The following is a 27,763-nucleotide window of genomic DNA, read 5'->3' as shown; positions in this document are numbered from 1 at the left end:
TGTGAGGCTTCTCACTGTGGTGGCTTCTCGTGTCAGGGAGCATGGGCTCTAGGGCTTGTGGGCCTCAGTCGCTGTGGCACATGGACTTAGTTGCCCCTCGGCATGTGGGATCTGCCCCAATCAGGGATCGAACCCATGTCCTCTGCATTGGCAGGCGGATTCTCAACCACTGGATCACCAGGGAAGTCCCACAACCATGCTTTTCTATGTCCAATACTTAGCACAATGCCTTTTACATGGCAAGATTTCAATTTATATATATTAAATTAATAAATGAAGGAATCATTTTTATTACTTATTTAATATTTATTACTATTTTTATTACTGAGTCACTATTTCCCAAACTTTAATCAGCATTCATTTTTCCAAGCCTAAAACAGGAAAACAACTTGATATCCCATCAAGACTCTGAAGACAGAAAGAATTCTCTAGTACTAGAGACGGGAATTGCATCTATGTATGGCTGTTTGTGTCTTTCTTGACTCAGGTCCCAGAGAGGTTTCAGTTTTTCTTTGGTTTCTTCTGTTCTGGTCATGGAATTTCTAACCTTCAACAGAGTCTGAGTCCCCTAGCACAGGCCAGTCATTTCTACCCTCATCTTCTCTTATAAGAATCCTTGCCAACTACCCATTAACATCTTCAGCCACTTGGATATCTATTCAAAGTTTATACTAAGCAATGACATGTTGTTTACTTATTCATCATCATTATATCCCAGTTTTTAAAACTTCATCTCAAAGGTTTTAAAAGTGAATTCATTCTCTAATAGATAAAAAAAAATAGTCTTAGGTAACCTACATGTCATTAACATGTTCCACATGGTGGGCCTCAGAGGGTCTGCTAAACACTAGAGACCTGATGTCATCTCTGAAGCTTCCAATCAAAGATGATCAAATTGGCCAGTGTCCCCGTCTTGCTTACTTTCCCCTCTTTGCTCCAGTGACAACAGAGACCATATCTAAACCCACTTTGTTCAGTCATTTGGCTGTAATCATCTCTCTGATTTCCAGGCCTCTCCTCTTTAGACATTTCCGTCTGCTCACTGGCCAAGCCAACAGCACACACTGAAGAGGAGGGAGAAAGGGAAAGCAAAGAAGCAAGTCAATGAGCTCTTCTGTAAATTGATGATGCCTTGAGATCAACTGATTTGGAAAAACAGCCAAAGTGAAAAGAAATAGTCTTCCAATCTTCTCATTCCAAAAAAAAAAAAAAAGGTGAGACCATCCCTTTGCTGCTGCTGCTGCTAAGTCGCTTCAGTCGTGTCCGACTCTGTGTGACCCCATAGACGGCAGCCCACCAGGCCCCGCTGTCCCTGGGATTCTCCAGGCAAGAATACTGGAGTGGGTTGGCATTTCCTTCTCCAATGCATGAACGTGAAAAGTGAAAGTGAAGTCGCTCGGTCATGTCTGACTCTTAGCGACCCCATGGACTGCAGCCTACAAGGCTCCTCCGTCCATGGGATTTTCCAATCAAGAGTACTGGAGTGGGGTGCCATTGCCTTCTCCGCCATCCCTTTGAGGTTTATCAAATATTTGATGATTATAATAATTACAACTACATTCATAACCTGTCAGATAACACATCTATGCATAGTTTCTGTTTTTTATTTATCTTCAGATAGAAAATTATTTTTTATGTTTCTTTCATTTATTTTCTTGGTAATTCTGACATCTTACTCTTTGCTGGTGATTCCATTAACAAGGGGAACTTATGCTAGGGATTGTTAAGATAACTGATTAGCTCTCAATAGAAGACAGTCAAGGACTAACGGAAGTCTACTGAGGTGGGGTCTTGAAGTCAAAAAGAGGTTATTCAATCAGGAAAACAATTATGTGCTAGTTTCAAGAGATATAAAGGCAAAAAACACCCCCAGGGTCTTTACTCTTAAGGAGAATTCTGCTCAATAAAAAGATAATGACCTGTAAATTACTGATTTCTGAACTGTGTGACACATGCTATACTGGAGATATGCAGAAGATGCCATGAGGCACTGAGCACGATGTCTTGAATACACCTGGAAAACGCAAGTGCAGGGGGCTGTTCCATAAAAGGCCAGTTATTTAAGCTTAATATTATAGGGCACTCAGTAGTTTTTCACACAGATAAGAGGAAGAAAGAGCTTTCACAGTAGAGTTAATAGTATATGCACAGACTTGGAGGCATGGAAAAGAAGATGTATTCTAGGAACTGAAAATAGTTCAGGGTGACTGGAGTTCCAAGTGCAAGATGAGGAGGGTGGAGGATGTGGGGGCCAGACACCATGAGTATTTATTCCATGTTAGGTTCTTGGGTTATATCCCATGGTCAATACTGAGCTTCAGAACTCTTTTCCTTTCTCCTCCTGTTCCAACATTTGAAAAGACACAAAACTAGAATGTTCTGTTTTCTCAAGTCTAATTACCACATGTCAACTTTCTAATCCTTTTTCTTAGACTGTCCTTGGTCCACTGTGGTCAGGTCCACATGTCCTTCTCCTTCACTAGACCTGGAATCTTCTCCTACATTAAGATTCCTCAGGGTATTTGTTCCCCAGGGATAGTCTTAAAGACCTCCCAATGAAAGTCTGCAAATTGGCAAAGAAGCCATCATTCAAAACTAGGAATAAAACTACCATATGACCCAGCAATTCCACTACTGGGCATATACCCTGAGGAAACCATAATTGAAAAAGACATATGTACCTGAATGTTTATTGCAGCAGTGTTTACAACAGCCAGGACATGGAAGCAACCTAGATGTCCATTGACAGATGAATGGATAAAGAAGTTGTGGTACATACATACAATGGAATATTACTCAGCCATAAAAAGGAATGCTTTTGAGTCAGTTCCAATGAGGTGGACAAACCTAGAGCCTGTTGCACAGAGTGAAGTAAGAGAAAGACAAATATCATATATTAACGCATATATATGGAATCTAGAAAGACAGTACTGACAATCCTATTTGCAGGTCAGCAAAGGAGACACAGACATAAAGAACAGACTTTCGGACATGGGGAAGGGGGTGGCGCAGGGTAGGGGGAAAGAAGAAGGTGGGATGATTTGAGAGAGTAGCACTGAAACATATACATTACCTTATGTAAAACAGATAAAAAGTGGGAGTTTGATGTATGACACAGGGAACCCAAAGCCAGGGCTCTGTGACAACCTAGAGGGGTGGGATGGGGAGGGAAGCGGGAGGGAGGTTCAAGAGGGAGGGGAATTATGTATACCTATGGCTGATTCAGAGAAGGCAATGGCACCCCACTCCAGTATTCTTGCCTGGAGAATCCCATGGATGGAGGAGCCTGGTAGGCTGCCATCTGTGGGGTCGCACAGAGTCAGACACGACTGAAGCGACTTAGCAGCAGCAGCAGCATGGCTGATTCATGTTGATATATGGCAGAAACCAACACAATATTGTTAAGTAATTATCCTCTAATTAAAATTTTTTTAAAAAACCTCGGCTTTAGGTGTGCAATAAATACATCTACCTGATGAACTGATACTTTACAATGGTTTGAAAGAACAGGTGTCCAGTGGACAGATGATTAGAGTTGAGTTAAAACTGTTCCTTACCCAGGGATTTCCAACATGGGAGTGCTGTAACCACTTGGAGTCTGAATAAGTAGAGTAATGCTAAATTACACAAGGCACAGATTAGCTTACTGGTTAAAAGCACAAGGTCAGGAGCCAGGCTGTTGACCAGGGTTCCAGCTGCAACCCTGCCACTTAACTGGCGCAACCTTGCCAAGTTATATAACCTCACACTCCTAAAGCTCCCTACCTGTAAACTGGAGACACTATTACTCCATCTTAATTGGTACTTAATAAATGCATACTGATCAGGACTAAATATTTCAACACAAGAGAGAAAATACAATAAAAGCATGATGACCACTGGTCTAACTCAAGTAACAGAAATCCCACCATCTGCTCAGGTTGTGATATGAAACAAGAGAAAACATTCTTATTTAATTGGAATACAAAGCTTTGTCAGCCCTCTGGTTCTGGATCGAATGTGGAAGGATCCGTACGTTTCCTAATTTCGTTTCTCATTCTCTCCTCTAAGAACCAAAAAAACGTGTCCCTCAAGCCTCTGTAGGCCTCATTATCTTGCAGATATTTCAGACTCCAATATGTTAGCCATTAAACAGACGTCACTCTGTTAGATGACACCATCGCTGGGCAAGAGCCATAGATAATAAAACAACTGCCAACTTTCTCTGGCAAACCCACATGGCCAAGAGGACAATAGGGGGAAAGATTCATGACACAGGAGGGAGAACAAATAACAAGGCAGAGAAAAATGTTAAACACTGGCTGAAGGACCGTAAGCCTGGGGACGTGAAAACCAGCTATGGCCTGGATGAACAGGAGGAGTCTGGAAGGATGCTGCTGCCAGAGTCCACTATGAAGCCAGCTACCTTCAGCTGCAGATGCAGCAACGCCTACCAGGGAGTCCAGCACTGATCACTTCCATAGATCTGTTGAATGACACCCGGGCCAGGGATAACAAAAAGAGTATACAAAATCTCCAGGGGCTAGTGAGATTGCCAGGAATGAGCAGGATGAGACTGGCTGGAAAAATACAGCCAAGGGCTCAAGGGAGAACAAACAAAAACTATAGAAATTTAAAGTGAGGGAAACACTTGGAAAGTCCTGCCGATTGAAAGGAAGACAAGCGGTCAGCTCTTTGGCTCTAAGCTTACCTTCAGGAGTGACAAGGAATCAGAGGTGGACAGGGGCAAGTGTGTCTGCTGACCGGCAAGTGATGCCTGTCGGAGGAGTGTGACACGATTCTCTGGATGCTGTTACCGGCAGATTTGCCAGCTCTAAAAGCAGCTACCTCACTGTACTCAGTCTTACCATCAGTAAAATGGGAAACTCAATCAGCTCCGAGGTAAAAGTAGAAAACTTGGACCATGGATACTAAATGAAATGATTACTACTACTATTTATATACTACGATTTGAATGCCTAGAAATAAATATACAAGGTTGAACTGCATGAAATAGCTAATATCTCACCATTTTGACCTACAACTAAGGAAATTTCATATGTTCAGCTGAACAGATAGATACGTGTGTACACAGTATTCGAGATACTTGGTTATACTAGAGAACTCAACTAACAGATTTTAACTGAGACCCACATGCACCTTAACTCCCAAAGAAAAGTTTCTTTCAGAGGATGTGGCCTTGGGGCTAACCTTTTCCCCTTTTTCCTCCTGTTAATTTTCAGCACTCTAATTCCTCATCTCACAGTCCTCTTTCTTGCCAGGAAATGGCTTTCCATTCAGTGAACATGGCCTTGGGACAGCAGCTGCTTAACTGGGGGGACCACAAAAAAACTTTACTCCCAAATACTTTCCCCACCACCAGTAGAGATTCCTTCCTTTGCATTAAGTCTCAGCCTCGTTAAGCATCCTCTTCCAGTAAACAGACACATCCATTCCTGTAAGGCAGTCAATGGTTCCATTTTTAGATCACCGTCCCCCAACACATGTAAGGGACACTAGGCACCAGGAAACACTACCACCAGTCACATTCCCAGAAAGCAGCAGTGCTTGCTGGAAACACTCTGAGAATTAGCTCAGACTCAGTACAGGCCCTATTGTGTTTTTAGTGAGGGGCAACCTATTAAACTCAACGTTAAAAAATATTAAGATCATGGCATCTGGTCCCATCACTTCATGGAAAATAGAAGGGGAAAAAGGGAAAGCAGTGACAGATTTTCTCTTCTTAGGCTCCAAAATCAGTATGGACTGTAGTCATGAAATTAGAAGATGGCTTGCTTCTTGGAAGGAAAGCCATGACAAACCTAGACAGCAAATTAAAAAGCAGAGACATCGCTTTGCTGACTAAGGTCCATACTGTCAAAGCTATGGTCTTTTCAGTAGTCACGTGACTACTGAATGGATGTGAGAGTTGGACAGTAAAGAAGGCTGAGCACTGAAGAATTGATGCTTTACAATTATGGTGCTGGAAAGACTCTTCAGAGTCCCTTGGACAGCAAGGAGATCAAACCAGTCAATACTAAAGGAAATCAACCCTGAGTACTCATTGGAAGGACTGATGCTGAAGCCATACTTTAGCCACCTGACACAAAGAGCTGACTCATTGGAAAAGACCCTGATGCTGGGAAAGACTGAAGGCAAAAGGAGAAGAAGGTGGCAGAGGATGAGAAGGTCTGATAGCATGACCGATTTAATAGACGTGAACTTGGACAAACTCTGAGAGAAAGTGAGGGACAGGGAGGCCTGGCATGCTGCAGTCCACAGGGTCACAAAGAATTAGATAAAACTTAGTGACTGAACAACAGTGCAGGCCCTATTGTGTTTTTAGTGAGAGGCAACCTATTAAAGCTACTTTCCCCTGAAAACCAAGCTCCCCATAATATAGGGCCTGCCACTGGCCCTCTCTGACAGTCCCTGCCTTGTGGAATTTGAGTGTCCTGGTTTAAGCCTCCAAGGGCAAACTCCATCGAGACAAAGACACCCTCCCAAAAAAACTGCAACAACTCCCTGGGCTGCAGAAGGGCAACTCCCAGGGGGACCTGTCATGGAAGCACAACAGTGACTCTTGGAGCACCATGCCAGCAAGGGGCATCTGGAGGAAACCACGTCACCTGGGACAAGCCCCCTGTAGTTGTCGTAGACTGTACGGAAGCTGGGAGTATAGGCAAAGGCCAAGGTCAGAGACAGGATGAAGGCTGCTAACAGAGGAGAACCCAGGGTCACACAGTTCACACCACTTCTAAAACAAGTTCACAGAACCTTCATTCCATCGACAGGTCATAATTTTAATCCTCTCCTCTTTGTGTATGTGTTTGCTTTGGAGGAAGTCCCTGGGAACTATATAGATGTTCCCAAACTAACTGAGGCTTTCTGTAAAATCTTATAAAATCCTAACAGGAACAAGGTTTTCACTTTAGATGTTGGCTGAGACCTGCAGAGTCCTCTTTCCTGCTGCTCCTCTGTCTGTCCCCTTTCAAGTGCAAGGTCTCTGCCGTAGCAATGCTCCCTCTAGCTGCGCACATGGGCTCTCCAGGCACGTGGACACATAAGACCTCCCAGGCTGCTTCTCGACTATGAGACTCAGTGCAAAGACTCCTGTTTCTCTTCAGCCTCCTGACCTTTGTCTTTGCTTTGGACAGAGATGCCCACTGGGGTGGTCATCGCCAAAGATGTAATTTTGATCTCTCAGTTTGCTCCTGAATGACCTTTCTCAACCAAAACTTACTCTGCTTGGGCTCATCTTCTGGGAGCCCATCTTCCCTGAGGCTCACACCTCTGGAACTTGCTGGATATTCTCCTTCTTCAGGGAGCCAGGCAGCCCAGACATGCCCTCACTGTACAGGGCCAGTTCAAATGGCCTGAACATTGCTAATCTACAATTAAGCTAAATCAGTGTCTTACCGCAGCAGTCCATCTCAGATTTGAATTAAAATTGCCCTTAGTCTTTCCTACAAAGACTATTTATAGATTCACTCTTTATTCCATTCTTAGCGCCCAAAACCAGCTCCCCACTGTTGTTCTACCTGACTCACCCCTGGTTGGCTTAAGGCTTTCTTACTCCAGAGATCCCAATTTTTAACTTCTCTGCCTCTCATCAACTCTGTTTAATGTCTTGTAACTAAAGGAACAATTATTATTTTACTCTATATACCTGGCACTACAGGGGGAAAAATATAAGAATAAGAACCTGAAAAAGGTAGAGCCCCATCTGCAAGGAGCTTCATTCTAGCAGGGAACAAACAGAGCCCAGGAGCACAGATCACAAGACAAAACTTAACTCAAGCTAAGGGCATCTGTTTTCCCTCAGCAACAAGAAGGTGTTACTGCCTCCTCCTTATGAGGAATCGCCCAGAGGGGATGCTGGATATTGCACCCTGGGCTGGGCCTGCTAAAGGTAAACGCATATTGATGCTTCCACCCAAAGCTGTGTTTGGGCTACAGAATTTCTGAGAAATCTAGAAGGAAGAACAACAGAAATAAACAGTCTCCCTCCCATTGCAGAGACAATGCCTGGAAGCAAAATCTGTCAGTGTTTTCACTGCAAAAGGACTAGATGTCTACTACTCTTCTCCATAACATGAACACACACACACACACACACACACACACACACACACTTTGGTAGACACTTCTATTCAGGGACATAATTACATGGGAATGAAAAGTAGGAGCTCCATAAGTAAAGGTCAAAGGGCAGTGACCTTCTCACACTGTAGCGTGTGAATGATGCTTCCTAAAGAAGCAGGAGGAACCACTATGGGCTCTGATGATGTCACAGGGCTGACACAGTGAACTCACTGGGATTCCCACTGGGGTTCTGGAACGCCCAACGGTTATCACCCCTTGTCCTCATTTGAACTCAGAATAAATTTCTGAGAAAGACCTAGGAGCCTGATGCCATGGAGACCAAAACGCCTGTTTTACTATTGATAAAAGTATTTGAAGATGACGGCACAGGTACGAAGGCTGAAAGAGTGTGCTGGAACCCCCTGAAATGAGTTGACTTCCTGCAGGCCTCCTCTGCTGGGCTTACCATGCAATGGGAAGAGCCCCAGATTGCATACTCTCTGCAGGCAAGCAGTCCTAAAGAGTTCCAGACTCAGCAATCACATCCATCACCCTGGTTCCCACTGAGGGGAAGGAGAAAGTGATGGGGCTACAAGCCACGAATACTTGTCATAGACCTCTCCTTTCATTCAAATAAGAATGGGAGGACTTCCCTGGTGGCGGCAATGGATAAGAATCTGCCTGCCAATGCGGAAGTCACGGGCTCCACCCCTAGCCCAGAACGATCCCACATGCCACGGAGGAACTAAGCCCATGTGCCACAACTACTAAAGCCCGCGTGCTCTAGGGCCGGTGAGCCACAACTCCTGAAGCTCTCATGGCTACAGCCTGTGCTCCACAGCAAGAAAGACCACCTCAGCGAGAAGCCCGTGCACCGCAAGGAAGAGTAGCCCCGCTCTCCGCAACTAGAGAGAGCCCTTGCAAAGCAGTGAAGACCCAGGGCAGCCAAAGATAAATAAATAAGGATGGGAAATAAGTGTCTTCACAAGAGCTGCCTCAAGTGCTTCTCAAGCCTCAGAGGACGCTGCTGTCACCCTAGCCACGCTCTGTCACCCCAGCACTGGACTGAGAGGTTTATGAGCCTAGGGAGACTCATGAGAGGCTTTTCAAGAGAGTGCAGTGGCAGCTGCGTCCTCCCATCTTTCCTCGTACACGCCCCTCTGGAACCTCAGGATCACACTGGGATTGATGGAGATCGACAAACCTGAACGTGTTTTGGTTTGAGGTCTGGCAATTTCTGTAATTCCACAGTATTCCACAAATGTTTTGTGTTCTACAAAACCAAAAGACACTGGCCAAGCACTTTCCCTCCTAATTTTTAAGCCCATGTGTCTTTAAAGGAAATGTAATCCATATGTTTCGGGTACATTTCTATGCAACTCATCAAACCATGCACGTCTGTATGAGTCATCTGATGTCTAAAATTCATGGGGAAAATCATAGATTCTTAAGAACTCTGTTAGCACAGGAAAGGCCATCAATGAGCCACTGATTAGAAGGTGATGAACTAACTGGATTCTGGTGTTGGCATAGACCACCAGTTCCTGGAGATTTATAAATAATCCTCTATATCCTCACCCATCAATTTTCCCATCTGCCAAACAGCGTTAATAATTCTTGCTGTCATGCTGCAGGCAGCCAGTAAGAATTAAAGTGTGGTTAACAGGCAATTTTGAGCTTCTTAAAGAGAAAATACAGGGACTCCTGTATTTGCCCCAACAAGTTTATTTTAGTCTAGCTTCCCAGGGAGCTGGAGGATAAGAATGGCTTCTACCTTCGCTAATTCATCCCAGTTCCTTCATGACACAGATGACTTCACTTTCATCATATCACAGTTTCAGTTGCTAGGGATGTTCAGCTTGACCTCCTGTCCTCTACTAGGGACCCCTTATTTACAGGAATATGGGCAGTAAATAGGGTTTCTTTAGTGGCTCAGTCAGTAAAGAATCTGCCTGCAATGCAGGAGACAAGGGTTCAATCCCTGGGTTGTGGAGATCCTCTGGAGACGGGGCGTGGCAACCCACTCCAGGATTCTTGCCTGGAGAATCCCATGGACTGAGAAGCCTGGTGGGCTACAGTCCATAGGGCTACAAAGAGTCGGACACAACTGAAGTGGCTGAGCGCATGCACTCACGCACACACACACAGAGGAGGTAAATGACAAAGTCATGGTGAATAACCTGCATAGACAGCCAGAGAATACTGGTTGATTTATTTGGCAAAGGGAAAGTTCTGGCTACTTGAGTAGGATCTTGAAGTAGAAGAATGATTTTTAGAGAAAGAGCTCTATTCTCCATATCTGTTGAATATAAAATAAGCAAGATTAAACTGCTAGCATGATAAAGCTTGAAGTGCACAGACTTTGATGTGAGGTGGACTTGGGTTATCTTCCCTACTCCCAGATTTACTGTGTGACATTAGAAAAGCTGCTTAAGCTCTCTGAGCCTGTTTCTTCATTGGTAACAAACAGGTTGCCTTAAAGATTAGAACGGAGAAGGCAATGGCACCCCACTTCAGTACTCTTGCCTGGAAAATCCCATGGACGGAGGAGCCTGGTAGGCTGCAGTCCATGGGGTCGCGAAGAGTCGGACACGACTGAACGACTTGGCTTTCATTTTTCACTTTCATGCATTGGAGAAGGAAATGGCAACCCACTCCAGTGTTCTTGCCTGGAGAATCCCAGGGATGGGGGAGCCTGGTGGGCTGCTGTCTCTGGGGTCGCACAGAGTCTGACACGACTGAAGCGACTTAGCAGCAGCAGCAGCAAAAATTAGAAAGAATATAAGTAAAAAGTCTGGAACACAGTAGTGTTCAATAACAGATAACTTCTATAATTACTGATATTACTGAAAACAGCCTGCAGGTTTTAATACGACATAATAAAGAATTTCCATGCTATCAGAAATTAATAAATAAGACACTCACATGGGCTAATGAGGATCTCTAGTTCTATTTTCCTGGCATTCTTACAAGGAAGAGCAGTCCATCACTCAGGACAAACATTTGTCTGTCCTAAGCAGTAAGATATTCACCAGCCTTAAGGCAGACACAGGCCATGGCCAAATGATGTGTCAAGGTCCTTTCTAGCCTAGTGAGGAGACAGGAGACCCTCAGGACTTGAACTGAGCTGTTATCGCAATTTTCTAACCAGAGATATATGCTTCATGACACAAGGTCTTAATCTCAAGATTAAAGTGTGCCTCCAATTCCCAGTGCAAGCTCCAGTCCTGGTCAATACACCCTCTCTGTTCTAATTTTCTCTTCTAAGTCATGCCTCTGAAAAACAAGGAATCCAATGGGAAGACAAAACAAAGGGAAAAAGGGGAAAAAAAGAAAGCATTCTTTGGAATGCCAAGAAAATAAACATGAAATGCTGCTGAAGATACAGAAGGAAAGAAAGTAATTGGATAACTAAAGTCACTAGGATTGGTCTCTGGAGACAGATGGTGATGTCTAGAGAAGAAATTCTTAACTTTTTGGTCACAGATATTTTTTGAAAATTTGAAGAAAGCTATGGACCTCTCCCTAGAAAAATGCACACCTGGTCATTCACTCACAACTTTTCCTTCACTATCTGGTAACTCACAAAACCCATGAAATATACATGGACCCCAAATAAACACCTTAAACACCACAGAGGCTTATTTATGAAAGGCCAGCTTCTATTTTGAGCTCCTCTTCACTAACAAGGTTCTCAATAAGCCCAGAAGGCAGAGGCCCAAAAAGGAGGCAACAGGAAACATCTTACAAGCATGTTCTTGACTTGACCATTGGGCACGGAATAGAAACCATTCTTCATTAGCTACATTTTGAAAACAAAGGCCTTTGTCTTATTTTAAAGACTCATTAACAGGAAGGCATTTTCCTTAGGCTATTCCACTAACTGGGCTTCCCAGGTTTCACTAGTGGTAAAGAAGCCAGCCACCTGCCAATGCAGGAGACACAAGAGACAAGAGTTCAATCCCTGGATGGGGAAGATCCCCTGGAGGAGAGCGTGGCAACTCACTCTAGTATTCTTGCCTGGAGAATCTCAGGGACAGAGGAGCATGGCGACAGAGTGCTACAGTCTGTGGGGTCACAGTCAGACACGACTGAACACAAGCACAAATTACAAACAAAGAACTGAATAATTCAACCTTTGGGAGGCAGCTTTTTGATTCCTGAACAACTACCCATTTCTCTTGGCCTGCATCTGTCTAACGTGCAAATGTTCTCCAAAAAGCAGGAGCCAGAGCCACCAATGGGGTGTGGGGAAAATAAAGCCACATAGAAAAGAAAGGTCAGTGAGTCTTATCCAGTTTGCTCACCTGTTTCTTCCAGAATCTCTGAATCCTTTAGCAAAAGGGTTTCGGTCAATTTTTAATCTGGTGATCTGGAAACAAACAAAAAAGGATGAACTGTATTTATATTAACTGATTTCTTTTTTGGTTGCTCCTAGAAAGTTAACAAAAATCACACGGTGAACAACAGCTGTTATTTTTATTTAACTTCCTTTTAGTTTGAGATTTAGATTGAAGTTGACATAGGACTTGGGCCTGGCACACAGATGTCTGACCCACCTGACCCACTTCTTCCTAAAAACCAAGGTCTTCCCAGTATGTGACTCTGTAAACTCTCTTCTGCTCACCTTCCTTGCCCCCAAATGGTGATAAATCATTTGCCCAGACAAACAAAGGTATCCAAATGGAAAACCGGACAATGGTCAGATACAAGACACACAAGAAGTACCTGAAAAGTGCTTGTTAAATGAATGAGTAAATGAATGAGTGAGCAAGTGAGTGAAGAATGAATGAATGGATTCAGTCAATCCAATCAGGGGCAATTAGACTACCAGACAACCTGCCTCAGCCTGACAGAACCAAATAATTGCCTGCATTTCCTGTTCCACTTAAGCTGTGCCTTTTTTGCCTTTGTGTATTGCTCATCTGATATGACCTAAAATGATCTTGTAGACAACACAAAAAAGTAGCTAGACTTTTGTCAAGGCTGCACCCAAAGAAAAATCCAGAAATGGAGGACGGGATGAGGCAGGATGCAGGGCATCTACTCAGTCTCTTAAGTCCCATAAGTTAATCAAAAGAAACAAAGAAGCAGCTTCATAAGGCTGAGCAAATCCAGTGCAAACAATTGTAACCCAAGTTGGATGGGTCTTTAGGAGTCATCTGGTTCAACCACCACTCAGCACAAGATTCCCCCTCAACTGCATTCTATCTTCATCCCCTCCCATTCTGCCTCGGTGCATAATACCCTATTGCCTTCAGACCAGAACAGGCCTGACCAACAAATTCCATCTGCGCTCTTGTGTTTCTGCCTTTAATCTTTGTCATGGGAGGCATTTTGATATCTTCTGTCTGAACCGGATGGTAATGACTCACTACATTCAAACAACAGAGACTTAGAGGTGGGGCCTAGAAAGCTCAGGAAAGGAGGAAAGTCATCCTCAATGGTAATTCTAGAATTAAGGAAATTTCATTTTTAAGATCATCTTCCCATTTCTTTTTTTTACCTTTTTAAAATTCATTTATTTTGTAAAATGAATTTTAAAATTAATTCATTTATTTTTTAACTGGAGGATAATTTCTTTACAATGTTGTGTTGGTTTCAGCTTTACAACAACACGAATCAGTCACAGTTATATATATATATATATATATATCCCCTCCCTCTTGAGCCTCCTGTCCCCTTCCCATCCCACCCCTCTAGGTGGTCAAAAAATGAATTTGAGTCAGTTGAACTGAGGTGGATGAACCTAGAGCCTCTTATACAGACTGAAGTAAGTCAGAAAGAGAAATACAAATACTGTATAGTAATGCATATATATATATGGAATCTAGAAAAATAGTACTGATGAGCCCATCTGTAGGGAAGGAATGGAGATGCAGACATAGGGAACAGACTTAGGGACATCTTCCCATTTCTGATCACAGCAGAACTTATCACTAGGACGTCTGAACAGTGTTTCTTACATTGCAAATCTTTCCAGGTCCCTCTTCTGTCTCCCTTTGTCACAACAGAATTTCCTAAAGCCACAGTCTGAAGGTCTTTAAAATACAATGTGAGATTCTGAAAAAGAGACTCTGCCTTGAAAGTACCAAAGTTTATTTTTTTCCCCCTAAACATTCCTTGCTTCGGAGTGGCACACTAATAATGTAGCACTAATAATGAAGCAAAAGCAATTTCACATCTATTTTATAGACCAGAGCAGGAGCCCAGAGCTTGGGCTTTCTAAAGTCTAGTGTCTGCCCTGCGAGTACTGTATTGACTTTTAAGACTGTCACTGCTTTTCTGTTTTTGACTTAAAATCAGTTTTCTTCCTCCATACTACATAGCAATAAACCACACACCATATTTTCTTTTCAAGTTGGAGTTATAATATTTTATATTCTCTTTCAAGTTGGCTTATCCTGTCCGACTCATTTACGATAGCAGCTTGTGATATATGATTGCGCTGCTGTGTTTTGGGGGCACAGACCCCTGTAAATATAATGACATTCTATTTAATGGGCCTGGGAAAAACGGTTGAAAACCTGTTTCCCACAGTTCCCTGTATCTCAGGCCAAGGAGTCTGCATGGAGATTTAATAGACAAATACCACCAAATGTTAGGAAATACAACACTTTTCTACTTGTTTCAGTTTTTAATGTGGGATTTAGAGAGTTTTATGAAGAGAGTGATGGTGCTACTCCTTATTCATTTATTATCAAGGGTTTTCCAGGTGGTGCAGTGGTAAAGAATCCGCCTGCCAACGCAGGAGCTGCGAGAGACACAGGTTTGATCCCTGGGTCAGGAAGATCCCCTGGAGAAGGAAATGGCAACCCACTCCAGTGTTATTGCCTGGGAAATCCCATGGACAAAGGAGTCTGATGGGCTACAGTCCACGGGGCTACAAAGAATCAGACACGAGTGAGCATACACATTGCATTACATTTGTGTGCAAAACCATGTGACCGGTTGCAATTGCAGAGTGGTGGACAGTCAGTACTGTGTATCATCTGTGTCTTCCCCAATAAAGCTTATCTTCAAGGAGAAAAAAGAAGATATATATATGTATTAATAATTACAACAAAAAACAAAAAGTTATAAGGTTTCGAATAAAGGCAAAGTGCCATAAGAGCTTAGAGGAAGTAATAATTGCTTCAAGCTAGCAGAAGGGCTCCCAGGTTTCACCTTAGAGGAAGCATGTAAGCCAAGCTGGGAAGGATGCATGGGATTTTAATGAAATCTGCAAAAAGGGGAGAAAGGAACAAGGGAAGCATTTAAGAATAAAGCTCTTACGTAAGTCATAGAACTGAAGTGGGAAAGAACGAAGCATTTGCTTTGGCTGCATTGGTCTCAGTTGCATCATGTGAGATCTTTGTGGCGGTGTGCGGACTTTCTAGTCGTGCATACACCTAGTTGCTCTGTGGCATGTGGGATCATAGTTCCTTGATTGGGAACCAAACCTACATCCCCTGTACTGGAAGGCAGATTCTCAACCAGCAGACCACCAGAGAAGTTCCAGAATGAAACATTTGTAAGAATCACTGAAGAGTCTGATGTAACCGGAGCACAAGGTACAAGAAGAGAACGTGAGAGAGAAAACTGAGAGGTTGACCTCAGGCCACATCATGAAAAGCCTTTACTACCCTGCAGACATTTAGTTACCCTGTAGGCAGAAGAGAGCAATATTAGATATCCACACCAATGTATGACCCCGATTAATGCTTATGCCAACAATTTTGGCTATGGGTGAGTTTCCCAGGTGGTTCAGAGATAAAGAATCTGCCTGCCAACTCAGGATATGTGGGTTCTATCCCTGGGTCAGGAAGATCCCCTGGGGGAGGAAATGGCAACCCACTCCAGTATTCTTGCCTGGAGAATCTCATGGACAAAGGAGCTTGAAGGGGTCGCAAACATTCAGACACGACTGAGCATGCGCACACACACAAATATCAAGGGTAACATGGACAGTATTTTGGAGGAGTAAATCAATGTATTCACAACATCGATAATCCCATAGTTCCCATATCAAGAGCCACCTGGTAGATTCAGTATAGTGGATGCTAAGTCACTTCAGTTGTGTCTGACTCTCTGAGACCATATGGACCATATAGCCCACCAGGCTTCTCTGTCCATGGGATTCTCCAGGCAAGAGTACTGGAGTAAGTTGCCATTTCCTTCTCCAGATTCAGTATAGAAAGGGATGCAAATGACAGCTTGCTGTCCTACATAAGGAAAGATGTGACATGAGATGAATTTTCATCAGGTAGAAAAAGAAGTAAAAAAAACCCTCCCTTTCTACTCCAGTGGGACATGAGAAAAGAGGTGACAGACAAAAGAAAAGCAAGTAGTTAGGTTTACATGTGCTTTTGCTCTCTACTCAAACTAAAATCCAGGGGCAGGGCTGGGGAGACTCAGAGGCACCCTGGCAGGTCACCTCCATACACACACGGGGTGGCTGCACCAGCACAAATACAGAAGAGGCCTGAGTTAGGATTCCCGAGCCTTCCATGGCCCTTCTGCAGTGGGTCAGGGTCTCAGAGGAGAAGGCAGGGTGACCTTGACGCAGAGGTGCTGCAGTCCAGACAAGAGCCAGAGGACCTAGATGAAACCTGAGGTGGAGCCGAGCTATCCAGGGAAGCCCGGGAGGTCTGACTGAGGCAGGAACACAAAAGCACAAGTTGAACAGTCTCCTGTTGGTAGAGCATATCAACACAAGGAACCCAAGGACCAGCCCAGACCTGGCCCCAGGCCACACCCCCCGGCAGAGGCCAGTGAGGACCAGAGGACAGCACAGGGACCCCCAAGCAACCACAAAGAGGACTCATAAACCCCAGTGCACCCATCCCTGCCCATGCACTGTACATCTGGAGTAGCAGGGGAGGCTCGTTTGAATACTTCATGATCAGCCATACCCTTAATGGTGTTTATTTATTATGATCAAATAGGACTGCCGACCTCTGCCTTCCCATCTTAGTTAGACCAGGTCACTGTCGTCTTTTGACTAAACTACTCTAAATACCCTTCAAACTAATCTCTCCTCTTCCACTCTTGTGTGCTAAGTCACCTCAGTCATGTCTGACTCTTTGCAACCCTATGGACTGTAGCCCGCTAGGCTCCTCTGTGCATGGGAATTCCCTAGGCAAAAATACTGGAGTGAGTTGCCATGCCCTCCTCCAAGGGATCTTCCTGACCCAGGGATTGAACCTACATCTCTTATGTCCCTGTCCAATCTCTTCTCTTCCCTTAGCAACCAAAGTCATCTTTGTTAACACATAGTCAGACCATGTCATTCTTTCAGTGCTTACCACTGGACTCAGAATTCAATCCAAGCTCTGCCTGGCCTTGCAGGGTCAGCATGCCCTGGCTCCTGCCTGCCTCTCCATCCCTCCCCATTGTTCCCTAACTCTGGTCCACAGGCTCCAGGCAAACTGAGCTGCTCTCAGAGTTGGAACGTGTCAAGCTCTTTCCCTGCTCAGACCCCTCACATGCATTCTGTGCTGTGCTTAGTCGTTCCAGTTGTGTCCAACTCTTTGCAACCCCATGGACTATAGCCCATCAGGCTCCTCTGTCCATGGGATTCTGGCAAGAATACTGGAGTGGATTGCCATTGCCACTCCATTCTCCAGGGGATCTTCCCAACCCAGGAACTGTACCCGGGTTTCCCTAATTTCAGGCAGATTCCTTACCATCTGAGCTACCAGGGAAACCCATTCTACCCCCAGACTAAAATGTTTTCTTCTCTACTTTTCATATAACTGCCTCCTCACCCTAAGTCTCAATCCAAATGTTAACCTCCTGAGAGAGGTCTTCCTTGATTACCCCTCCAATATAGGGTTCTTCTGCCACTCTCTTAACTACACTTTCTTTATTTTTCCCAAATTATATATAATTTATTTGGGTTTTTTTCCACATAAATCAATTATTTAAAAGGGATATTGAAGAATTGATAAATTCTCTTATATTTTTCTCATAGCTAGTTTATCTCCCATCGATCGTAGTGGTAAATCAAAATTTGCACTTAGCCTAACATTATAATATGCAGGTTACAATTAAATAAAATGAAATTTATTTTCAACAATATTAAAGATATATTTTATTATTTACAACAGCATCCATAAAGATTTGGGAGGAAAATATATATCTATATATTATAGATAGATATATGTAAATATAGATGTGGGTTCAATCCCTGGTTAGGAAGATCCCCTGGAGGAGGAAATGGCAACCCACTCCAGTATTCTTGCCTGGATAATCCCATGGACAGAGGAGCCTGGTGGTCTACAGTCTACAGGGTCGCAAAGAGTCAGACATGATTGAGCGTGCATACAGCCACAGCCAGCCAAGATGACATGCTATTTGTGTTCAATGAATGCATAGAGTGAGGGAGTGAATGAATTTCATTCATTGGTGAAACAGAAATCACCAGTCCCAAAGCCATAATAAACCTTAGAGAATATAGACCAAACAACTCCCCCAATCCTATTTGCTTTCACTATAGGGATTACAGACAAAAATCTTAAATGCCTTTCCCATCAGAACAAGGTCTATTAGTAACTTCCATTGTAACTAAAGCTATTCTACAGCAGTTGTGTTCAAACTTGGTCCAATGATAATGAGGCAATGTGGAAAATACAGGGGTTATGGAAGCATTTTTCTTCACTGATTTTCTTTCCATAACCTTATACTGATTTGTGTAGTCTGAGTTATTGAAGACAATGGCACATAAGGGGGTGGTTATGGCTTGCCACTATTCATTTTAATCATTTTCCCTCACTGTTTTGCCTAGTAACATAGATGTAGTTAATAAATCAGGTATACCTCACCATGCACAGTGCAGACATAAAGAACACAACCTACAAAGAAAATCTGAATATCCTCAGTATAATTTCACCAGACCAAGGCTCAAAGGGACTTCCCTCATTAACATACTCTTATTTTTTTTACCAGATTGCTTGAAAAAGTATTCCATAAGGATAAAAAAATTTTAATCCAATATGAACAAAAATTCTATACTAATTTGATTGCAAAGTTAAGGCAAAACTGGCTCAGTAGTTTGGGGTATAATGAGTGGCTCAGAATCCTATTGGATTTGCTTACACAAGCCTGGCCTGGCTGTGGTTTCATGTAGCCAATTCTCATCAAGAAATAAGACTGTGTGACCTGAGGAAGACAGGGCTGTGCCATTTTGAAATCTAGTTTCCTATTTGGAGGGGAAAAAAAAAATCAAGGTTTAGCAGTCTTTTTCCCTTAGAGAGGACAAAGACTCTGCTATGGAAATTTCCTGCTAATTCCATGAGGACATATATTGGCATTAGCTTCTTCCAAGAAAAAGCATTAAGGGTAGAATCATCTTTATTCCCACTTCTACCCTCTTGTCCTTCTCGATGAGAGTCTGGGCATCGTGTACTTTTCTCTCTGCCATGGGCCTGCCAAGTTGGCGCTCCAAGAGCAAATAACAGCAATAATAACTTCAGTATGTTAGCAGCCCTGGGAGTCTATGTGTCAGTCAGCAAGGGTGAGTAGAGAGAATGGGCAAGAAAAGCATCAATTATTTCATGAGAAAAGAAACTCTTTCTTCACATGCCACTCCTATTTTTATGCAAAGAAGCAGAATCACAGATACTTCAGGAACCTGGTAGTAGAGGTATGTTGTCATGTTCTAAGCATATAGTCAGCGCTGCATGGACTATAAATAGCTTAGAATTATGGAGATGGAAGAGTCTTTCCTTCTAATTAGTGGTTTCAGTTTTAGGGCATCCCCGGTGGCACAGTAGGTAAAGAATCTGCCTGCAATACAGGAGACATGGGTTCGACCCCTGGGCTGGGAAGATCCCCTGGAGGAGAAAATGGCAACCCACTCCAGTATTCTTGCCTGGGTAATCCATGGACAGAGGAGTCTGGTGGGCTACAGTCCATGGGGTTGCAGGAGTCGGACATGACTTAGTGACAAAACCACTGGCACCATGGAGATGGAAGGGTCCTTCCTCCTAATTAGTGGTTTCAGGGCTTCAAAATGCCACAGGCTAATTCCAAAACCTCCCCTTCCACCATGTGAAGGATCAATATTGATATTGCAATTTTTTATTCTACCAAATAAAGAGAATTAATAGCTCCCCACTATCTCTTCCTGCCATCACTATTTCTTAAAATAAATGACATTTTAATAACACATTGAAGCCCCAAAAGACAAAATAACTTGCTCAAAGTGACACAGGGAAGCTAGTGGAAAACGTAGGACTAAAATCCAGGTCTGCAAATGTCTAGCCCTTTGCTGTATGTGGAGCAATGCACTGCCTTTCCCTAGGACGGCTGGACAACAGTTCACTTCAATTCCATCCCCTCCACTCTCCTTCCTGCTGTGTGCTCCTCCGGACAAGTCCCTGAGAACAATGAGAATCTATCCCTGACTCTTTGCTCTTTCCTTACTCATAGCCCTCCCTAACCCTTCCCTTAAAAAAAAAATATGAAGTAAACAACTTTGCTTTAAGGTATTATTTGTTCTCAATCTAGAAGGCTGAGGAAATAAAACCACAGTAATCACTGAATGCAGCTCACAAAAGAGAACAGTTTATGCTACCCAGCATCTTCATGACAAGTTTGAAAACTATTGGTACATAACAGATCTGCCTTATAGGATGCAGCCCTCTAGATTCCTGGGGGAGAGACCCAAGGTTAGTTTGCTTTATTAGAAGGCACTGTGTTATATTAAATCATATCTACACAGCCAAAGGGAATGTTAAACAATCATGCTTATTGATTTATCCAGGGAATGGAGGCTTGTTAAACAGGCAAAAGCCGTTATCTGGATTTTAAAATGGGTGGAATTGAGTATGACTCATCTATTTCGAATGTCAGCACATCATGAATTCACCAACGTGACATGAGAACAGAGAGATCAAAGTAGTTACCTATTGAATATAATTCCTTCAAGAGCCCATGTACCTCCTCCAGTCCCCAAGAATCCTCTTTCTCCTTAATAAGAAATTTATTCTTTAAAATTGCCTCTATTCCCCCATTATCTTTCATGCCTGTGCAGACCCAGGCATTTAGCAATATAGGCTGACTACTATTAATTAGATGCCAGGTTTATGTCAGTGACAGTACATGTCCCCTCATCTAGTCCTAATAAGGTCAGGACACTTTCAGGCCAGGAAACACAAGATGAGAGGAAAACACAAATTGTTTGACCTTGCTCAAGGTCACACAATTTGCCAATAAAAAGGTAGAAACCAAACAGATAGGTTTACTACCAAATCCCATGATCTTAGTCATAACATCCTACCCCCGCCAAACTACCATTGCCCCTATTCAAGTCCATACGTGGGCTACCCTGGTGCCTCAGTTGGTAAAGAATCTGCCTGCAATACAGGAGACTCAGGTTTGATTCCTGGGTTGGGGAAATCCCCTGGAGAAGGGAATGACTACCAATTCCAGCATTCTGACCTGGAGAATTCCATGGACAGAGGAGTGAGGCAGGCTACAGTCCATGGGGTCACAAAGAGTCAGAAACGACTGAGCAAAGTTCACTTTCTCTTTCAAGTGCAGATATAGGCAAAATATTTATATGAGTAGAATGTACTCAGATGCTGGAACATTGTCTATGAAATGCAGAGGAACTGAACGAGATTTCATGCTCATGCTTGGTTTTCTTTCATTGTCTAGTGAGTTGTCGAGTTTTAGCTTTAGCTTGGGTTACAGTACTGACTCTCCTGGCCTCTAGAATGGATCTCCGTGAGGCAGTGGAAGGGTCATTCAACAGTGTTCTACTTTGCTCTACAAGCTACATTCTAGAGTCATATTTATTGCCACGTCTCTCCACCTGCACGAGAAAGTAATAACTAAAATGATGGCTGGTGTAGTCTTGGAAAAAGTTCAATTATTCAAAGAACTTCTATTTCCCCTCTTCTGTAATACAATTAATCCCAAAGTCCCAACTGCTCCAAAAGTCATGTTGATACTGCTGCTCTATCTTGTATCAGAGCTTAAGAAATCTCGATTATTAAAGTTTTTTGTAAGAACCCTCCATGGCCTCTGCAATTTTACTATCTGAGGGGTTTGAGAGAGTTTAAACAATTTTAAATAGCGCTCATCGCAAAGTAAAGCCCTTCTGCTGCTGCTGCTGCTGCTAAGTCGCTTCAGTCATGTCCGACTCTGTGCGACCCCATAGACAGAAGCTCACCAGGCTCCCCCTGGGATTCTCCAGGCAAGAACACTGGAGTGGGTTGCCATTTCCTTCTCCTTCTACTTGAGATCAAATACAGCATCTAAGAGGAAAGTCTGAAGTTGGGAACACTTTACAGCTGCTGAGAAAGTGCAACAACCATATAGTACTTAACCTTTGTCTGACTAAGGGATTGTTGTGTATCAAATTCCTCTAAGATAAAAAGTATCCAAGGAATCTTACCAGGATGTACTATGAAAGGTAGAAAAAGTTTCTATATGAACTGAAGATTGTGTAACATACCTTCACCTGCCTGGCACATAGTAAGCCCTCAATAAATATTTAGGGAATGAAGCTTTCCTATTTCTTTCTTTGTTAGAGCACAGTGCCCAATATAAAAGGTATTGAGTTCTATAGTATAAGTCCATTTTGCTCCAAGCAGGCCCAAAACAAAAGTATGCAGAGTTTCAAGTAAAATAAACAAGCAAAAAAATCTTTGTTTTGGAAAAGAATTCACTGCAGGATCCTATTAATTAGACAATTTACCAAAATGTGAAATACCATCTAACTTACAAAATGAGGTTCATATGTAACTTTTAGAGAACTGCATAAAGTGAGACAACTTGTAAATCCATCAAGTCATTCTCTTAAAAAAAAAAAAAAAAAAAAGAATGTTTTTTAGAAATGCCCACAGTAATCCTAGACTTGGCCTCTCTCTTCCTCTCCCCCACCAACTAGCTAATTTCTATGTGTGTTTCAACAACAGAAAAAGCTTCAGTTCTTCCAGGAAAACTTCCCTCATTTCCCACACCAAAGAAAAACAAACAAATAAACAAACCAAACCAATACAAAAAAACACCCTGTCCACTTCTCTGTTATTCCACTGTATTATCATTATATATTTATGTATCTTTCACTCAACTTAAACTCTTCTTTGCTTAGGGAGAAATGAGATTAAGAAATGAGTCTTAATCTGCTAAGCTTAGACTATTATAAGTTCTCAATAAATATTAACAATGAATGAATATATTACTGACATCAAATCATACAGATCTTAGGGTGTGGCTGGTGAGCACAAGCCAACTTTGTCTGAAAGTATAAATGGAAGTGGTGAGTCTGACATAGAGTCTGAGAGACTTGATGACTTTGATGTAGCCTGATGGAGGGCTCCCCGGAGAGGATAAAAGGGAAAGAATGAATCAAACCTCAGGAATTTCAAGTGATGAGGAACATTTGCCAGGATGTAGTAGAGATCATGAAACATGGGTACAAGTACAGAGAGACCTGAAAATGACTTAGGTTTGGTCCTCTTGGTCAAAGATCTTGTCTCTGATCTAAATCTAGACTCTGACAGCTGCTACCAGGCATTACCGCCTTGTCATCACCAGGGCTGTCTGCGGGCCACCAGCCTGGTGGCTCTCACTCCAGCATTTCAGTGCCATGGAGAAGGACTAAGCAGTTCTTACAGAAGGATGAATAAACTCCATTAAAGGCAGCTGCAGCAGGCGACTCTCAAAGGCAGCCTCGTACCTGCTGGTTCTGATAGGCTGTGACGGTAGTGAACACTGTCTCAGGAAAGTTGAATGTCTTCACTCCATCCCCAGCAGGGACGGGTTTGGTGGGTGAAAGATCACTGCTGAAATCCTTGCGAATCACGTGTACTCGAGGCTGGTATTTGTGCATAGAGTGAAGAATGATCTGAAATGAGAAGGGGACACATTACTCCAGGGTTGCCTCTAAGATCCCTACGTCTTTTCTAGTTCTTATGCAAACAAATTACAGGATAAAAGCATTATAGGAAAACACAGATTGGAGGTGAGACGTACAGGAAACTGGAAAGCAGTGTACTTGCCCATGGCTGGAAGGACTAAGTGACTGGAGCATCACATCACACAGAACCCTGTAGCAGAGGATCTCAATCATAGGTGGTGAGTGCAATGTGTCTTCTTCATTTGGATAAATACTGAGCGAATTGGTTCTGATACCAGTAGACTCCACTCCACTAAAAGGTCTCAGAACCCCTGCTGTGTGACTGCTGTTCCTTCCTGCTTCACATTTTCAGGATGGGCTCCTCTGTCTTTAAATTTTACAAGCCATTATTTGAACTTTGTTATTGATTTTATGGACATTCTCTCATGTTATGGGAGAGCTAAGGGTATATGGGTGTTCTCTCTTCCTCAGAAAGTTACCATTTCCCTAAAGATAGGAGCCATGATTTTAGTTTCTTCAGTCTTCATGCATAGCATCCCGTGTGGATTCTGGCATTCAGTGAAAATTCAGTGTGTTAACCGCCAAAATTAAATCAGGGGCACCAATTACACCTGGCCAGCGGACGGGGGAGCCTGGTGGGCTGCCATCTATAGGGTCGCACAGTCGGACACGACTGAAGTGATTTAGCAGCAGCAGCAGCAGCCTTAAGACCTAGACTTCTCTTATAAATTCATAAATTTCTTGACCAATCAGCCAGAAATGCCCCTACAACAGTTTCTCTGAGTTTATTGCCCTCAGAGGATAATATGAATTATATGGTACGAATAATAAGAATTATTCTACTAAACGATATGATTTATTTCAGCATTTTGAAATGTGTCCTGTGTTTCTGTCTGAATTCTCCTGACTTGACAGTGAGTTCCTGGAGCACAAGAACTCTGTCTGATAAACACAATCTGATACATAACAGACAGTTGCTAAATGTTAGATGTGTAATAAATGTAATTTCACAAGAGGAAAAAAAAAAACTTTCATGCTTGCTTAATTACTTAAAATGACTCAAAATAGCATAGAGATTCTTTTTTACCCATTTGAAACAGCCTGGGACTAGTCAGTTCTAGAGGAAAAAAAAGGGAAAGAGGAAGATAGAGGAGATGGGGTTATTTGACTCACATGTCCTTGATCATCCAATTCATTGTTGGTCAGCTTGAGTTTGTCAAAACTGACCACCTGTCTCATCCAAGTATCTCCAGAAGCTAGAGAATCAGGGTGTATATAAACTCTTGGGGGCACGGGGGAATCAGCGTTGCCAGCCACCATCCACTTGGAGCTGTGATACACATATCTGAGACAGAGAGGGAGAGAGGAGAATTCAGAGACAGATGCAGGGGAGGAGCAGAGACCCAGGAAACAATTAGGGACAGGAGGGAGGAGACACAAATGAGGAAAAAATGGAGGAGGGAGGATTAAACAGAGAATACAAAGGAGCAAAAGGGAAGGGTGGATAACCAGGGAAAATGAAATAGAGATGGAAATGGGAAACAAGATGGGTGGGGGAGGGCAGAAAAGTGTTGTGGTTAATGATCAAAGCCGCAGCTCTCACAAGGAAAACATTCTCACAGTTCCTTTTCTTTCTTCTTCCTCTCCTTGCCTTGCACCCCTGTGTGCACACAGGCATCCTGAACCCACGTGTTTAGCTATGGAAAAGGTATTTTACTGCAACCTTTCACCTTTCAAATGCAAACCATATAATCCATTGGCCACTTGCTCGGGGTTTGGTTCCTTATTAAAAACATCTTCCATATTGTCCTATAAAACACAGCCATGTGCAGAGACCCTCCAAGCCTCTCACTTGTTAACCATTTCTTAGCTAAGACTCTGAGTTTTGAAGCATTTTGATGAAAACTTAGTTTTGAACATCCACATTATTTTCCCACAAAGTCACTGGAATGAGACTAGGTTAATCAAAGAAAACTAACTGGGAAGTCCTGGTGTTTCTGGGAATGGCTGCACTAAGACCGCGGTCTCCATTTTCACTGAAATGAAGGAAGTTTTTAAAGAAAGGAGCATCTCCCCTACTAAGTCCAACATCAAGACCACTTTTTTCTTAACCAGCACTCCCTCTAACATACAAGTAATGAACTTCTCTATTCACCTCTAATCTCCAAATTCATGGGCTTAGGGCCAAGTTCTGAAATATCTCAAAAATGAGCCATGACTCACTGATTTGATTGAGAACTCAGGAGATCAATTAAGCCACAACCTGTTTCCGACAAGAACTATATGTGAGACATGTGGAGACTATGCTGCCTTTTAATGGCTCTGAGGAAGGTTATTTAGCAAACTTGTTCATAATCCATATTAATTACCAATAATTCCCCTAAATAGATATTCTTCTGAGGCCTTACCCAATTCTCCCATTCTTCCCCTCCATCAACAACAGGATAATCCACCATGTATATAATTGAATATACTGTATAAATGCACTTCTCTGACCACTTTTCAAAATAAATCATCTCAGCTCACTTAGTATTTCATAAACCAAATCATTCAATACATTAATCACTTTCAATGTTAACTGAATTAGTTTTAGACTTAAGATCCATTTGATTTTTGCTACCCTGGCATACACTACACAATCCCACTTTAAAAAAAATTATTTATTTTTGTTTTTTTGGCTGTGCCATGCAGCATGCAGAATCTTAGTTCCCTGACCAGATATGCCCCCTGCAGAGGAAGCTTAGAGTCTGAACCACTGGTCTGCCAGGGAAGTCCCTATATAATCCCAGTCTTTACAGAAATGTTAGGAGGATCCAGACCAAACCATTACTGGTTCTGACTCCCTGCCTCTCTCCTGTCTGATGTTCTGCCACAGGCCATTGGCATATCCTCTATCCTTGTTCCCCACTCAGTACATTGTACAGTTCAGTTCAGTTCAGTCGCTCAGTCATGTCCGACTCTTTGCGACCCCATGAATCGCAGCAGCACACCAGGCCTCCCTGTCCATCACCAACTCCTGGAGTTTACTCAGACTCACATCCATCGAGTCAGTGATGCCATCCAGCCATCTCATCCTCTGTCGTCCCCTTCTCCTCCTGCCCCCAATCCCTCCCAGCATCAGAGTCTTTTCCAGTGAGTCAGCTCTTTGCAGTGTACTGTTAAAATGTGTCATCTAATGAGTTTACAGAACATCCTGGGTGCTGGTGATGCCCACAATTCCACATGCCAGTCATCATTACCTGTATCTTTTATTGTCCACAGGTACAATGTCCATTGCTATGTAGTACTGCTGGTGTGGATCCAGGCCGGTGATTTTCACTCTCATGGCAGGAAACATCCTCCTGTGATGGGAAACAAGGCAGGAAGCTCAGCAATCAGAGGGGAAGAAGTAGCAAGAGTAAACACTTGATGAGTCTCTTCTTAAAAGGAAGCACGTCGAAATCCCATATCCTTTAATTCTCAAAGTTGGCTGTTTTTTTTTTCAATTTGAAAATTATCACTATCAAATATCCTGAGGATTTATACTGCTGAAATAACACCTCTTCTGAACTTAAATTGAACTGTTTGATTATTCATACACTCAAAGATCTTATACCATACCATGCTTTACATTAATCTTTAATGTGAGATAGATGGAGAGACAAGAGATAGATAAAATGCATGTATATACATTCCCTATTAGACTGTAACATTCTTCTTCTCTTTTTTTTGGCTGCACCATGCAGCTTGCAGGATCTTAGTTCCTCAAACAGAGATTGAATTAGGCCACCTGAGTGTTCTTGCCTTGAGAATCCCAGGGACGGGGGAGCCTGGTGGGCTGCCATCTATGGGGTCGCACAGAGTTGG

The 27,763-nt window shown here is 42.9% G+C and overlaps 1 protein-coding gene across 4 annotated transcripts in view; it reads right to left on the bottom strand.

The window, feature by feature from the left end:
- TBX15 (T-box transcription factor 15) overlaps window positions 1–27,763 on the bottom strand; it is a 125,813-nt gene that overhangs the window by 18,247 nt on the left and 79,803 nt on the right. For all 4 annotated transcript variants that reach the window (XM_045166058.1, XM_006049364.4, XM_045166057.1 and 1 more), the window contains exons 3-6: window positions 27,157–27,258; window positions 25,091–25,262; window positions 23,738–23,905; window positions 12,372–12,436 (exon numbers count right to left, since the gene is read on the bottom strand). In XM_045166058.1, coding sequence (XP_045021993.1) covers window positions 12,372–12,436; window positions 23,738–23,905; window positions 25,091–25,262; window positions 27,157–27,258 — 507 coding nt within the window. The remainder of the gene's footprint in view (window positions 1–12,371; window positions 12,437–23,737; window positions 23,906–25,090; window positions 25,263–27,156; window positions 27,259–27,763) is intronic.

This window comes from Bubalus bubalis, chromosome 6 (genome assembly GCF_019923935.1).
Source record: "Bubalus bubalis isolate 160015118507 breed Murrah chromosome 6, NDDB_SH_1, whole genome shotgun sequence".
Classification (NCBI taxonomy): Eukaryota; Metazoa; Chordata; class Mammalia; order Artiodactyla; family Bovidae; genus Bubalus; species Bubalus bubalis.
This window is presented reverse-complemented; position numbering and strand designations above follow the sequence as displayed.